At 33.8% G+C, this 16,525-nt stretch overlaps 1 protein-coding gene across 9 annotated transcripts in view; it reads right to left on the reverse strand.

Annotated features, from left to right (window-relative positions):
• The window catches only part of DCAF6 (DDB1 and CUL4 associated factor 6), a 173,014-nt gene that overhangs the window by 68,000 nt on the left and 88,489 nt on the right, over positions 1-16,525 (reverse strand). For 5 of the 9 annotated variants that reach the window (XM_060133765.1, XM_060133776.1, XM_060133785.1 and 2 more), the window contains exons 8-11: positions 16,134-16,227; positions 14,454-14,573; positions 12,834-13,100; positions 3,332-3,502 (exon numbers count right to left, since the gene is read on the reverse strand). In XM_060133765.1, the coding sequence (XP_059989748.1) occupies positions 3,332-3,502; positions 12,834-13,100; positions 14,454-14,573; positions 16,134-16,227 (652 nt within the window). The remainder of the gene's footprint in view (positions 1-3,331; positions 3,503-12,833; positions 13,101-14,453; positions 14,574-16,133; positions 16,228-16,525) is intronic. The other 4 variants (XM_060133812.1, XM_060133795.1, XM_060133820.1 and 1 more) reach the window with 1 other exon arrangement.

Here is a 16,525-nt window from a genome sequence, read left to right on the forward strand (position 1 = left end):
CCAGGGACAAGAACTCAGTCAGTCTAACACCCAGGCAGTGATCTGATGAAGGCAAATTCATCTCATTATGATTAAAAAAAAAAAAAATGGAAGACTAGAAATGAGTTGTATTTCCTAAAAGCCTAGAAAAAAGTACACTTTTTAAAAAAAACTAAACTGAAAATATTTTAAAAATATATATACACTGACTGAAAAATAAAAGTTTGGAAATTAGCTATGAATAATTATCATTTACAGGTGTCAAAAATTCTTTCAGAGGAGTGGTTTTCAAAGTGTGCTTCAGAGAGAAGAGGTGGCTTGGGGGTGGCAAGAAGGACAAGGAGTTGGGTTGTCATTTCTTAACTCTCTTTATGTTCAATCACAACAGTGTCACTTTTATGTATTTTATATTAGAACTTCTCCATGAAATTCTGATTTCACAGCTGAAAAGAAGGGGGGGGAAACCATTGTTTAAACATCCCTTAACATCTATCTTATTTAGCTCATTTTAAATAGCACTTGGCGCCTTGGAATGATGTTTTAGTTTTCAACTGCCAAGAAATATTGCCATCAGGCGCCTTCCCATTTGATCTCATTAAAATGTAGATTATTTCTATAAAACGGCTTGATGGCTTGATCCCATTTTCCTACAGAAATTAGGTATTAGGCAGATTCATCTTACACTTAGCCTTTCACAAAATATTCTCATGAGTCCTATATTTTGAAAAGAGAATGAAGTATTTATCAGACAATGTAATCATTCAGAAATTCTACACTTGTTAAAATTTCTTGGTTTCCAAATCACATTAATGGCTCCTTTGAATATCTTATACCTAAAAGGCTTCAATAGGTGAGAAAATGACAGAAGTATCATTTATTGACAGTATCATTTATTGACAGTATCATCACTTGCTGACACTGTGAAGACAACAACATATAATGGGAAAATGTTTTATGAGAATTGCAGTCTTCTAGTGTTAAAAAGTTAAAATCTAGAATGTTAATTCTGTGCTATTCTATATTGATGATTTTAGTAGTAACATCTAGCATGAGTGAATGGATCAATTAATGTCCATAATATACATACACAAAATTGTATTCATACATCATGAAGTATAAGAAAATGTTTTGCTAACTGTTATTCAAATAAAACCTATCTCCCTGTTGAAGTTCATAAATTTAATTCCTATTCTGTATTTTTATAATTTGAATGTTTTGAAATGAAGAATTTTGCATTAAGTCAACTCATCTTTCCTCGCATCCAAAATTTACTAAGTGGACAAAATATATATACTTTATTAGTTGACCTTTGTAACAAACTAACAATACATTATTTAACTGTTCTTAAAGTTTTTAATTACCAAATAGTGTTCCTAACATATGAGGATAGAATAAGATAAAAGTAACACTAACAAATGAACCCAGGCCATGTTACAGGTTAGACTTACTAAGGGTCTCATATGAATGCTATGTTAAAAGCGTATGACATAGATGACGTATTTCACCTTGTAGGTGAAGGGAGCAACAGACACTGAGTGACAGCACTAAGGGCCTCTAATATTGGTCCACGTGGGCAGCCTCAGCAGCCCAAGTAAGTTGTTTAATAACAAAATTAAGATAACATGTTTCTCAACTTCAAAACTGGCAAGGCATCTAACTCAACTTTGGCTTTTTAAAATATACTGGTTATCAAACTAGGCACTATTTAATAAGAATGATGCTTAGAGTTGGGAAGAGAGCATCTTATTTTACAAAGACCATATAATCACACTAAACCTTTCTGATTCTATAAAGAACTTGCTTTGATTCAAATTGATAAACTAGATATAAAGACTGAGTGTCAATATTTTCCTAATGTCCACAATGTACATTTCCCTACTGATAATGTAGACAGTTTTGCTTTATACTCAAATTCACTTTAATACTTGGTTTGTTATCTGCTAAATTTCAGTATTTAAAAAATATTTATACATGTAGGGATATTTTATCTTCCTTCTTATTGTTTTACATGTTGTATATTTTTACTTTTAAAACCCCTGAGCTAGAGTTTTATACACAGCACAAAATCATAGCAAAATGTATTATTATTAAATGTCACAACTGTAATCTAATCAAACTTTCTTGTGAGTTTTAAGTATAGGAAAAGATTTCCCTATAGTAAGAAAAAAAAAAAAAACCGACAGAGAGAGAGACATCTTCTTTGCTTGACTGATATTCTCTCTATTAATATAACACTAAGTTAAAAATCAGGTCCATAATTTGTTCCAAACATCACACCTACATTGCAGTTATTTAAATCTATTTTATTTCACCATGGTATTATATAATATGCTTTTATTACCACAGCACTTAGTGGAACAGATATTTATAAACTGGAGGTTGTCCAGTTCTACCAATAAACAGATTAATTCCAAGTAATTTAATCAGAGTTCTCAAAGTGACTAATTCCCAACTCATCACTCCTTAGGGTGCCAAAACAAAGTGTATCGAAGTAGTATAATCTCGTTAGTATGATAGCACCTACTATAGTACCTATAGTACAGGATACATAGTATCTACTATCCATCTTGAAAGAATTAAGTTGACAGATTATTTTATGTGATATCTTTCACTAATTCTTTCAACAAATGTTTACTGAGCATCATGAGCTTTTTGGCCATAAAAAAAAACTTGAGCCACTAAAATACTCAATGAAAAAGAGAGTGACACAGATTATTACTGTCTTATCAGAGTTTTATCACATAAAAACAGGAACATAAAACTGGAATATTTTTGTTGCCCTGTATACCAGAAAGTTGATTATGTGTAGGAGGAATAAGTAAGCAAATATTGAAAAATTTCAAATAATTACAGAAGGGGATGATTGAGTCAGCATGCTAGAACAGCCAAACAACATTATAATTCTAAAATCTATCATTACTAGGTTTATATGGGAATAGAAATACTGGTTAACTTTCAAAGCAAAAAAAAAAAAAGAAGAGGAGCTAGGAGCCATAAGTGCAGTTATCATCTCAGCATATAGGAAATTTCAACAGAACTATCAATGCAGGCTCTAAGTTCACTAGATTATCACATAGTATCTCATTAGCCATAAAAGTAATAAATATTTGCCCTTCTCTAAAACTACAAATAAAATAATGGACTATTTTATATTTGTCTCTCTAGCAAGTGCTGCTGCCAATCTGTCCCTCTAGCATGTGATGGTAAATTTCACCATATGCAAGAAACGGAGGGAGAAGCTGCAAGCGCATCAGCTTTCTTTGGAAGGGGAAAAGGGAAGCATCTTATTACACAGCAGCAGTGTTAAAAAACCAACTTTACGAGCTGCTTAAGGACACTGGACATTAATAACCTGAAGCCTGAGGGTCCTGTGAAGAGCCCTCACGAGAAGACTGATCAGAAGTGGAAGGCTGTTGCTGGGTACGCACAGCTAGCTCCTGCTGCCTCTGCTGCTCAGCCTTCTTAAGCCTCAGTTGTTGCAGGCGCTTACGGAGCAAAGCTATCTCAGGCCCCCTTAGAAATTCTGACACAGATAGGAAAAGAAAGGTGAAAAGATAATAATAAAACAGAACATAGTAAGAATCTGATTATACATTAAAGACAGAAGGGTATAAATAAAACACATGTCTCATAGAGGAATACTAAAAACAAATTACTCAAAAAAATTACTGATCATTAAATTATGAAAAACTATACATACTTACACACCCAAATGCTTCTATTTAACTATGATGAATTAGACACATAGAGTTCTCTACGAGTATTTAAGTAATTAAACGGAATGAAAGTAAAGTCTTCCATAAGCAAAAGTGAACATTGCTTTCCTAATTGCATCTCTTTTTACAATACTAAGAAAAATTGAAAACTATCAGTTACCTCATTTACTCTATATACAAAAACTACTAATTTCAATCAAATAATAATTAAGATTATGAAAAAGTTATGCATTTGGAAATAACTCTTGAAATTTATTAGTAGAGAGCCCTTTAAAAAGTAAAAGTTTTATATTTTTCAGCTAAAATGTTTCTTTTTATGTTGGAATTATCATTTACTTTTTCTTTTGAGCTGAAAAATATTTACATAATCTTTAACATTTTCTTAAACTTTATCTGAGGCAGTGGTCACAGATAAAAAGTAAAAATAGTATAACATGAAATTCTGCAGAGAATACTGAGTACCTACTAGGTATGAGGCACTGTTTTAGGCTCTGGGGATAAATAAAACATTGAACAAAAAAATAGTCCCTACTCATTTGTTCTGAGAGGAAAACAGACATCACTGCACACATACACACACATATATAATATACATGTATGCATTTATCTGTGTCAAGTAGGGATAATTGCTATGAAGTAAATTGGGCAGGGTAAGATCAGGGTGATGAAGATTGTGGGAGAGTGGTTGTTGTTTTATGTATGGTCATAAGGGAAGGCTTCTCCTCCTAAGATGATTTTTGAACAAAGACCTCAAGGATGTGAGGGAGTAAACCACATGGATATCTGGAGGAAGAGTGTTCCAGGCAAAGGAAGAGCAAACACTAGTGTTCAGAGGGGGAAGTATATCTGGATGTGGGATATATACTACAGGTAACGGCAGAAAAATTTGCTGATAGTTTAGATGCAGAGTGATCCCAAAGTTTTTGGTGTAGATAACAGGAAAAATGGAGTTGCCATTTATTGTGACGGGAAGAATAGAGAAGGAGCAAGTAGTATTAGAGGGAAGAAAAAAACTAACAGATATCCGAGTGGAGAAACTGAGTAGGGACTCACTGTAATAGTCTAGAATTCACCAGTAAATGTGGATGTCACTGATGATGTTACTTTAAGCCACATTAAGAGAGTAAGTGATAATAAAGAAGTCTAAGAACTAAATTCTGGGACACTTCAGTGTTTAAGAGAAGGAAGAACAGGAAGAGTAAGGAGAATCCAGTGAGGAGGCTGGAGAACTGAGTGAGCCAAGTTTTGTGAGCTCAGTGATGAAAGTGTGTCAAGAAGGATAAAGTAAGCAGCTGTGCCTGCTGATACAATGAAAAAGATACTGACCGAGAACTAACCACAATGAAGACTTTGACAAGAGCCATTTCAGTGAAGTCACAGGGGCCAAAACCTGGCTGGAACAGGTTCAAGAGAAAGGGGAAGTAAAGAAGTAGAGGGACAAAGCATATACACTTTTTCTAGAAGTTTTGCTGCCAGTGGGGAACAGAGAAATCGGCTGATTGTTGGTGGGAGAACAGAATCAAGGGAGGTTTGTTTGTCTTAGTTTGGGAGATAATTCATACGTTTGTATGCTGATGGACAATGTTTAATTGGGAGGAGGAAGAAAGATAATGAATGAGAAGTGGGCAAATGTGGGAATGATGTCCTTGAGTAGACCAAAGGAGGTGAATTACAGTGGATAAGAGGAGGAATTGGCTTTAGATAGGTGCAGAAAAATGTCATCCACTCTAACCAAAGAGGAGGCAGAGTATATGAGTAGAGATTAGTTGTAGATTTGATGGAGGGAGCACATGGAATTTCTCTCACTGACACTGACAGCAAATTATACAAACTACCAAATAACTTTCAGCCTCTTTTATATAGATTATAAGAGTGTAAAATTTGGTTTGTTGTTTCAGAATCAATCATGCCAGAGACACTAACCTCTTGTTACCATGTCCCCTATTTATAAAGAATTTTATTCAATTGGCAGTTAAGGTTTAACAATTCAAGTGTCATCATAGTCTCTCATTGCTAGCTCCTCCTAGAAAATTCTCCAGTACCAAGTAGGATAGTATTCATTAACAAATAAATTGTGACACTCAATAGTGTAATGCCTTCTTTTTAGGTATATACATATACCATAGTTACTGTCAGCATAGTAGTAACACTTTTAGCAACATAAAATAAAGCATTATTATGCAGCCATAAAGTTTGTCATTTTATACTTCAAAAGAAATTACCATAAAGAGAGAGATTACAGATATGTCAAGTTTTGCTAAGAAAACTGGAAAAGAAAACTCACAAAAAATTCACCCAACTTCATGGTTGTTTCAAACCCTCTCTCTTGCACTGCCAAATGTTTTATGTCTCCATCCTAGACCCACTAGGTGATGTAGCAAATCAATAGCAGGCTCTAAATATAAGCAGTGGTGCTCTGTAACTTGGAAAATTAAGATTTAGTTACCAAAAAAAAAAAGATTTAGTTATGATAATGTCATGAACCATTAATTCAATGCTCCCAGTGCTTTTCAAAGAAGAATTTGTTTGCTTATTTGAAGGCTGGTTGTATGTCTCCCCAGCCAAGTTAAAAAAAAAAAAAAAAATTGAGGCTAGGGAAAGAAGTCATCACACAGCTAACTAGGAAAGGCAAATATTGAATTAAAAATTCCAAGCAGAAATACCCGTCTAAACAAATAGTTCTGCTAGCAGTTTGAAGTATTAAAGGCACATAAGACACATACACATTACATCTTTTTAAAAATGTATAAACAAACATATATAATTTGTAATATGAATAAATGCTTGGAGAACTAATTTTTGTTAACATTAGCCAAAATCGAAAGTGAATACACTGAATACCTTTGGGTTGAATTTTAAAAACAATAACAAAACAATCCTCAACAATGAGTCAGGAACTGCTAATGGGAAATTTGTACTTTCATCTCCTGAAACTACTAACCTTGCTCTTCTTGTTTTTTTCTGAAAGACTCTAGGTTAGTCTCCCTAATGACAATTCCCACTGATGGAAAAGAACAATAAACAATAGTTGAGCCAACAAAGGTCCATTTGGTTCTAACCTCAAATCCTGCCTCTCTTCCAATACATAGGGTCTTTTGTCCTGGACACTGGATTATTTTTATATCTAATTTGGTGGTACTTTATCTGCTTGCTATCAACTGTCCCCCACTCCCAACTTGCTCCTCTGTCCAGGTGATCCTTGTGTTTTTTTTCTCCTAGAACTGGTCACTCCTTTACTGACTTCCAAGTTCCTCTGATCTCTTCTTTAGTTTCCCCAAAGTGGAAGTCACTAACCTAATATTTCCACTTGTTTCTAATCTCTAAATTGCCTATATCTCATCTGACTAGATCCTGATCCCCTTTAAGGAAACTATAAACTGAATATCTGGACTTTGAAAGGTTTGTTTTGCTATGCCATACAACAAAGTTCTTACTTCCCCAGGAATTTTTCTACAGAGCTCAATTCAGCTATAACAATTATAACATTATAACAATTATAATAATTATAATCAATTAAACAATAAACAAATATAATTATAATCATTATAACAATTATGAAAGGACCTAAATAAATGTATAAACCTGAGCAGACACAGTAATTTGTAAATAAGCAGGAATCCACACATAAGCCATGAAACACTATCTTTAAAAAAATTCAATTCTCATGGTCTGAGTGGTCCATTAATTAGAAACACATGGATCCTTTAGGTGACTCACTTCTCAAGGTGAGCCCCCAAAACTGAGTTTTGTATGTACTGATATCCCCACCCAATCCAAAGAAACCACCTTCTCTTTCTTAGATTAAAGTAAGACCAAAGGAGGCAATTAAACTATAACACACTGGAATGAATGCCTCATTTAACAGTCTCTCATTATAAGAAGCTCCTTACCATGGAAAAAAATTACAGATAACACACAAAATGAAGACATTTCTAGACTTAGTTTAAGAAACAACTAAAAGTTATGTCTGATAGGCATTACTAAGAAAGAAAAACGTATTTTATAGTTACTTTGAAATACTTTTTATAAATAAAACTCTGAAGATTTCATTTTAACCGATATAGTTTCAGCTCACAGTCATACCTATCTGGTTTTTAAATAGATAATCTTATAACCATATTTTCAAAGGTACAGTCTTTTGTTAAATATTCAAAAAAAGAACATGTATGACATAAGAATCAAAATGTTAGATTCTGGGTTATGTATATAGAATGTAGTTTCAAATGGTCTATGTGAATGAAAATAAAATTCAAGAATATGAAGGATGAAGATGTCCCAATTGTAAAAAAAGATCTACCAACTGACTTCAAATTCCACTTCAGTATATTTTATCTTCCTAATTCAGCTACTATACCCAAAGCCAACTCTGTGGCCCCCTCTAGATACACTATTCTTCAGGTATGCATTTTATATATTAACCTCACTGTGGCTCCATTTCTTCTTCCTACCCATATTTCTGTCTTGATTTTATCATTTATCAAAATGATTTTTTAAAAGTATTTCCAGGGGCTTCCCTGGTGGCGCAGTGGTTGAGAGTCCGCCTGCCGATGCAGGGGACACGGGTTCGTGCCCCGGTCCGGGAGGATCCCACATGCCGCGGAGCGGCTGGGCCCGTGAGCCATGGCCGCTGAGCCTGCGCGTCCGGAGCCTGTGCTCCGCAACGGGGAGAGGCCACAACAGTGAGAGGCCCGCGTACCGCAAAAAAAAAAAAAAAAAAAAAAAAAAAATGTATTTCCATAAGTTATCATAAAATATTTCTGGAACTAAGTTATTCAGTCTTATGTGGTCTGGACAGCCAAGGGCAAATAATGGATCCAAAAGCAATAAATGACTGGATATCCATTCACAGCATCTTCCCTAGGTATCATAAAATTTGCAGAGCCTACTGGAAACATCCAGAATGAATGAAATGGGACTGAAACTATAAAGACTATAATATAGCTAAATATTCTATATAGGTTATACTAGCTTAAAGATAACAGTCTTAACAGTATCACTAAAGAGTGACTATTGTTGGGAAGAAAAAGAGGCTTAGGTAGAACAAGATAAATAAAATCTCTGTCTTTATGAGAGCATTTTCTAATAAGAGAGAATAAGTCATAAATAAATGAATAAAAAATAAAATAATTACAAATTTTAATAAGTACTTTTCAGGAAATAAATAGGGCTATATAAAAGAAAAGAAAATTGTAGGGAGGCTAGGAAAGGAAGATGAATCTAGCTAGGGTAGTTATCAAAGACCTCCCTTGGGTGACATTTGAGCTGAGAACCAAAAAAAATAAAGGAAGAGCTTCTCAGGTACAGAGATCAGTAAGTACAAAGACTCAGAATCCAAAAGAAAGAGGCAGAAGAAAACTTGGCACATTCCAGGAACTGAAAGAAAACCAGTACAGCTGGAGCATAATGATCATTAGGAAGTGAGAATGTGGTATGAAATGAGGCTAGAGATAGGCAAGGGCCCAGCCATATAGGTTCTTTTAGGTCCACAGTAAGGACTTTGAGTTTTTTCTCTTGTATTTATATTTATAAATGCAATTAGAAGTCTTTGAAGGGTTTTAGACAAAAAAACTATATAATCTGATTTTACATTTTAAGATACTCATACTGGTTGCTGCATGGAGAATAAATTATAAGGGAACAAGAGTAAATGAAGAGAGATCAATTAGTGGACAACAAATGATGTAAGATGGAAAGATGTAGAACATATTTTAGATACAGAACAGAACTTGCTGATGGATTGGGTGTGGGACATGAAGGAAAGCAAGGAATCAGTAACTCACAGTCTATTAAAATAAGCACATGAGCAGTAGTTACAATTTACTAAGATATGAAATGACCAAGATGAAAGAGATTAGTGAGACGGGAAGGATAGGAGGATAAATTAAATTTCAGTTTGGACATGTTAAACCTAAGATGTCCAAAGATAACCAAAAAGAAGTCAAATAAGCAGTTGGACACAGGAGTCTATAACTCAGGGTAGAAAATCAGATTGTCAATATACATTTGGGAATCATCAACTTAGAGGAGATATTAAACACTACGGGAATTGATGCAATTAACCAGGGATAGAGTGCATGTAGAGAAGAGAGCACAGACTAGGGGTTTTACTAAAATACTGAGAATTATAGAATAAGAAATATCAAAAATGGTTACTGAATACCAGCCAGAGTTGCTAATAAGAGTAAGTAGGCAAAAGTGGTGTCATAGACGCCAAAAAAGGAAAGTGTTTCAAAATAGAAGTGACAGGCTATGTTAAAAGCAACTGGGTTAAAAAATCTACTAAGTACGAACAAAGAAGTATACTTTAAAACAGGCAAAATGGAAGTCACTGGTGACTTTGACAAAAAGGTTCAGTGGAAAAGGAGGTTAAAAGGCAGAGTGGAGTTGGTTGATAAATAAGTGGAAGATGGTAAGAAAATGGAGACAGTATATGTAAGCTATTCTTTTGAAGACTCTGATTATAAAAGGAGCAAAGACATGAGTCTGGAGGGGAATATGGGACAGTTAAGAGATATTTTTAAGACAGAAGATAATTATAGAGCATGTTTGAGGTGGAAAGGAAAAATTCAGTAGAAAAGGTAATAATAAAGATGCAGGAGAAGGAGCAAAGTCCTTGAGAAGCTGGAAAGAGGTGCACTGGCCAGCTTTTGTTAGGAGCAGATACACTTCTTCCCAAAATGGGACTGCTTCTGTCACAGACAATGTGAGTCTAGATGCTGGAAAGTTGGGAGATTCAAAAGAAGGAAAGTGAACGCTTTTTTTCCCCCACTGTGAATGAAAGAAGGTTATCAGCTAGGGGGTGGGATGAGGGTAAAGGGCGGTGCTAAAAGTTTGAGAGACTTGAAGGTGTGAAACAGACATTCTGTCTAGGTGCTGAGCAACAGTGTTGGAAGACTGCTTTAACGCGGAGCGCCAATGAAATCTGTGGTCGTGAATTTCTTCACTATCAGTGACTCAGCTGCAGACTAAGAGAAGGCAAATAATTAGGTTCAGTCAGAGATGGAGTTTTGCCAGGCAAGTCTTCACATTCCCACTGTCCCTCTCCCTCAATCTGGTAAAAGTGACAGAGGAAATGCAAAGGACCTGAATGAAAGATACAAACATTTACATAAAGAGGTATACACAGCAAGGCAAGAAGTTTGTTTTCTCCATCTCTATGCAAGGCAATAATAGAAATCATGGTTCTAGGGTGATACTCCCACCTACATGGACAATTCCTACCATCCACAAACCCATCTGGACTTAGAAGCGAATAAAAGATTGAGAAAAAAAACAACACAAAACATAAAGAGCATTAAGTCCTTATTGTTAAAATGCTAAACTCTGGGATTATGAAAGGCCTATTGTCAAAACAATCACAGACATAATCTTTAGGTGTTACATCTAATATCAAATCATCTTCCTCAACAGCAATACTGTCTTGGTAACATGGAAATATTCCAATTTTCCATAGTTTAGTCAGCCAAAATTCTTTCCATAACCTACCAGTTAAAAGTATCTCCTATGTTTCTTTGAAAAATGTATAGACAAAAGTGCCAAGTCATGTTCAATGTTGCTTGATCATCACAAAAATGTTGTTTTCTATTTCAATGATTCAATGAAATAAATAGTATTCAAGTATTTAATACTTACATCAAATATTAAAAACAATTTAGTAATTTCAAATGTAGTATTAGAATGTGTTAAGTATCTAGGACAAAAAGGAAAAATGAAATTCCATACTAAGTAGTTTACTCAGAAATGTGTTTAAGAAACAATTGGAATCAGTTAAGATTCAGTGGAACGTGAACATGAGCTAGGGAATCTTCTTGCTAAGTTTTGACCAAACTTATAATTGATCAGAATCTTTAAGACTATTCCCAAGAATGCTATCACTTTAAAAAGTCTTGTTTTTACCAATGTTACCTGTTTTGAAAAGCAAACTTTTAAAGAATTCTGTCCAGACTTCCTTAACCCTCCAAAATATTTTATTTTCCCATAACTTGAAATGCTGTATCAATTAGAATGTGGAAAATCTAATTTCATAGCTCATCTTTAGGTTATTATTATAGGTAACTTGTACACAAGTGTTATTTAACAGCCACATAATTGAGTCTGGCTTCTATTCCCAGAAACTGAAAATGAATTACCAAAAATGGGATATACTGATAGAAGAGTGCTTAATTTAAAACACCCCATATTTGGTGATCTGGCATCAGATTTCAGAGAAGCAAGAATAAAGTGACAGTTTGGCAGTTAAGCTGTTAGGAATTCTTTTTATAGGCTTTAGCTGAGGCCTGCCAGATGTATCTTTAGTTGCTAATATTTTTTATTATATATCGAGGAATATACTTCCTTAGAAAAACTCAAAGAAAAATATGAATGAACATCTTGCTGGTTATTATAATTACATGTATATATTTAAAATGTCAAGTAAACTACAGACATATCTGCTAAAGATTACTATGTAAACACTAGCACATTCCATAGCTGGGGGTGGGGTGGGGTGTTTGAACATGAGGAGTTGTAATATTGAGAGGAAAACACAATTTTAACAGAATTCAGAAGTTGATTTTTTTCACTAACATCAAATACCAAGAAGACAAGGATTTGTTAAAATAATTTTTTCATGTAAATACAGGAGAAGTAATTCTTTTGGTAAATTGTATACATTGTTGACAAGAGACCATGTAAAATTCATCATAAAGAATGTATTAAAAGTATGTCATGATTTGAGGAAAAATAATAAAAAAGAACATAAATACAATGGATCTAATAATAATCAGGGCTATATTTTCACTATCACTTTAACACAGACAACCAAAAAAGCTTAAGAAAGATATTTTGGTCTATAAAAATAATTGTTAAGTCAAGTGCATTAAACTATGTCAAAGCACTATCTGCTGGTACTTACATTTTTTAAAGAACTGTCTTGTGTAAACTGAAGATTCCTGCTATTAGTTAAAATTCATGCAAGTGAGGTATACTTGAATTTCGTTTTTAAGTTACACATTCACATATTACATGTCACTTTGATCATTTATTCCAGCAAGAATAAGTTGATGTGATTTAGTATCTTTCAAGATAGCCCCAAAAGAAGTTTTCATTATCAGAAATCATCAGATGAACCACAGCCTATTTAAAGAGTAACATCCTCACCAGACTGATGATGTGTATGGTGTCCAGATGCCTCAACAGACTGCCTTTGTTCACTGACTGGAGAAGACAGCAAAGAAGTAGAATGAGGGCTTTCTGTAGAAGATGATGCTGAATGAGCCTGAGCTGACATCGTAGAGGATGTAGAAGGTTGAAGAAACTGTTCAGCTGGAGTGTCTACTTCCATAGCAGTTTCATTTTCACCCACTTCCAAATCAGTACTTGATGGGACGGTAGGAAGAGTTGAAACATCTGACTGACTAGTTCCACCTTCAAAAAACACATCATAATACAAATTCAAATACTAAATGCTTTCCAAAACTAACTACTCTAGAGATATGTTCAAGAAATACTGTGTGCGCACGCACGTGCGCACACGCGCACACACACACACACACAGAGAAACAGATAATTTCAGGATATCAAAGGCACCCACCAGGCTAATTAATAGGGGTAAAAAATCTACCTATGGCACATTCTTGTTATAATAATCAACCTTTCAAGCAAAATGCTCAGTAAGGTAGCTTGACTTACACAAAGCTAAATAACAGCTTGAAAGATTCCTATTAATAATGTCTATTTCCTTAAGTTTGAAGATGATGATTCTGATTTAATAGCTGGATAATAGGATAATGGACTTATATTAATATATTTCTACTCTAAAACATAATGTCCTTGGTAAAATATTTAATAAAAAAATTTTATTAACAAGAGTAAAGCTACAAATAGGTCATAACAAGATTAAGTTCCTGATTCCCATTTCATTAGCAGTAACGTTTTAACCACTAAAATAACATGATGCAGTCATGATTTTAAAAGGCTTGAATGTCTACTATGTGTTGTGCTAGGCCTTGTGCTATCTGCAAAGGAATAATTAAGAATACTCAATAAACATTAAAAATTTCCTTGATTTTGCTTCAAATCTATATTATTAAAAGAAAGATAGAATGAACTAATCAAGTTCATGTCTTGCAAGATCCAACTACTACAGAATATAAAAATTTTTCTTTTAATCATCTTGATTTAAATATTTCTTAAATTTAAGCACAAATGTAATAACTCTTAAGCAAATCCATAGTCTAAGAAATTTTTTTAAGTTTGTATGCAGAATTTAACAAGAACCATTTATGGATGAAATTCAATAGAATTTTTCATTTTGGGACTTAAAACATTTAGGAGTTAACTTTCACACTCCTGATTTTAGACAGAGATAAGTAACTTGCCAAAGACCACAAAGCTGGAAAGTAGTGAACCAAAATATGAAAACAGGTCAGCTAACACCAGACACAGCAATTGACAGCCATTGTATATAAGTAACCAAAAGAAGAAACTACTTAATTATATAAAACTTATCTAAAGAGTTTTATCTGTATCCCTTCTCAGAGCACATACAAAAGTATTTACAGTAGGAGATATCAGACTCTCTTACTTTTTTTGAGAAAAGCAAAAAATGAAGGCTAGGTCTAGAGGAGCAAATTATACCAAATACCCTTTGTTCTCTACTGAACCTTATGATTACTAAAGATATAAAATATGGTATATATTGGATGATATAAATAAAACTGACTTCAATAAATAGTTTTTGCAGGTTTTCTGGTAACTTTAATTAATAACAAAAATTACCTCTGGGTCGAGATCTTCCTCGTCCTCTATTGCTTTGTGCGACTTCGCTTGCTTCTTCAAACCACCTTGATAACATGTCAGACATTCTCTGCATCAATGACACATTGGGACTTTGCTCTCCTATGACAACACAGGTCTTATCAGTGAATTTAGGAATAGGTCAGGATCTTTCATTAATGCAAAAACCTTGATTTGAAGGCTTTAAAATGAAAGCAATTTTAAAAACTCAAATTGCCTAAATAAATTATATGACTGTATATATAAACCTATTAGGGCTATCATCACATTTTATAGTAAATGTTTATATGAATGACTCTCCATCTCTATTTTGAGTTCCTCAAGAACAGGACTTACATCTCCTACATGTTTGCCAATTCTTAGGTACTTCCACACTACCACCCCTACCCCAACCCACATCTTTAGTTCTAAGAGCAGACAGCTAGGAAGGGCTCATGAATTCTAAGTTGAACAGATTGAAAGAAAAGTTTGACCTCTCACTTAAATTTCCTTAAACTGAAGGTTTGCTCTCTCACTTAAATTTCCCTAAACTGAATTTATTTTTATCATCATTTACTGCAAATTCCACATAACTGAAATTAACAGAAACCAGAAAATTTTTTATTTATCTCTTTCCTCCCACCTTGTCTCCCCTCAAATATATGAGTATTTTCTTAAGGACATTTTCAAATTAAGTATCACATCAAATTGAAACTGTGACAATTCTATTTTACAATCATATAATTTAAAATGGAAATCATTTGTTTTTGAATTTTCTGTGAAAGCAGAATTTATTTTATGCTTTATTACCTTTATATAATGTAGCTTTACATTTTAAAATATATTAAATAATACCAACAATAATATATTGGGAAATATGCTTTTGATCTTAAAAGATTTCAGAAATCATTAGAATAAGATTTTTGCTATAGATCCGTTTATTAAAATCACACATATTACTTCTATTTTAAATGTGCCGTCTTAAGAGACTTCCCTGGTAGCATATTGGTAAGACTCTGCACTCCCAATGTAGGGGGCCCGGGTTCAATCCCTGGTCAGGGAACTAGATCCCACACGCATGCCACAATTAAGAGTTCACATGCCACAATTAAGAGTTAGCATGCCACAACTAAGGAGCCTGCCTGCTGCAACTAAGACCCAGTGCAACCAAATAAATAAATTATATATATATATATTTTTTAATTCTGTAAAAAAAAAAGTGTGCCATCTTAACACTCCCAAAATAGTAGTTTCTTATGCTTATCAAAGGCATCTGATAGGAGGAAAAAACAATTTTTTAATGTGCTCTTATAAAACTCTCAGATTGGAAACTGGGAGTTTTCATTGCTCTTTATATCAAATACAAAGGCAAAAATTACTATGTTTGATAATACCCAATGTTTTTGTGGCAAAAGACATTCTTACACTTTCAGTGGGAATACAAAAGAGTGCATACTTTTCAGAGGGTAATTTGATAACTATCAAAATTAAAATGTAATTATCCAGTGACCCACACATTCTACTTTTAAGAATTTATCCTAAGATACACTTGCACAAGTATGGTAAGATATGTATGAAGATGTTTGTTACAGCATCACTTATAACAGTGAAAAAAATGGAAACAAGTTAAAATGTTAATTTTTAAATACCATATTTTTTAAAAGCTGACCAAAGTATAGTTACCATCTCTTTCTCGTTCACTTTCAGGCCTTGCTCGGGGTCCAGTATCTGACCAATCACCACGAAGTCTCAAACGCTTAACTGGAGGCTGTCGTAACTAAAAGATGAGGAGAGAACTCTCTTGCTCAATTCTTAAAGCACACTGTAAGTCTAATAGATTCTTTCCATCTTCTTACTTCCTTTATTGAGATGCTAATCAAACTATGAAAGATAGCCATAAATATCCACTGATGTTGACAGCCTGTACTTATTATCTTCAGCCTAAAGTTTGAATGCAACTTTAAAATCATGTAAATGTGATATCTAATCCTACCTGTATCACCTTCCAACTGACAAGAGGAAAGTTATCTAACTACATTGAGCCTAAGTTTTCTATTATTATGATAAATATAGTC

This window comes from Lagenorhynchus albirostris, chromosome 2, assembly GCF_949774975.1.
Source record: "Lagenorhynchus albirostris chromosome 2, mLagAlb1.1, whole genome shotgun sequence".
NCBI classification, from domain to species: Eukaryota; Metazoa; Chordata; class Mammalia; order Artiodactyla; family Delphinidae; genus Lagenorhynchus; species Lagenorhynchus albirostris.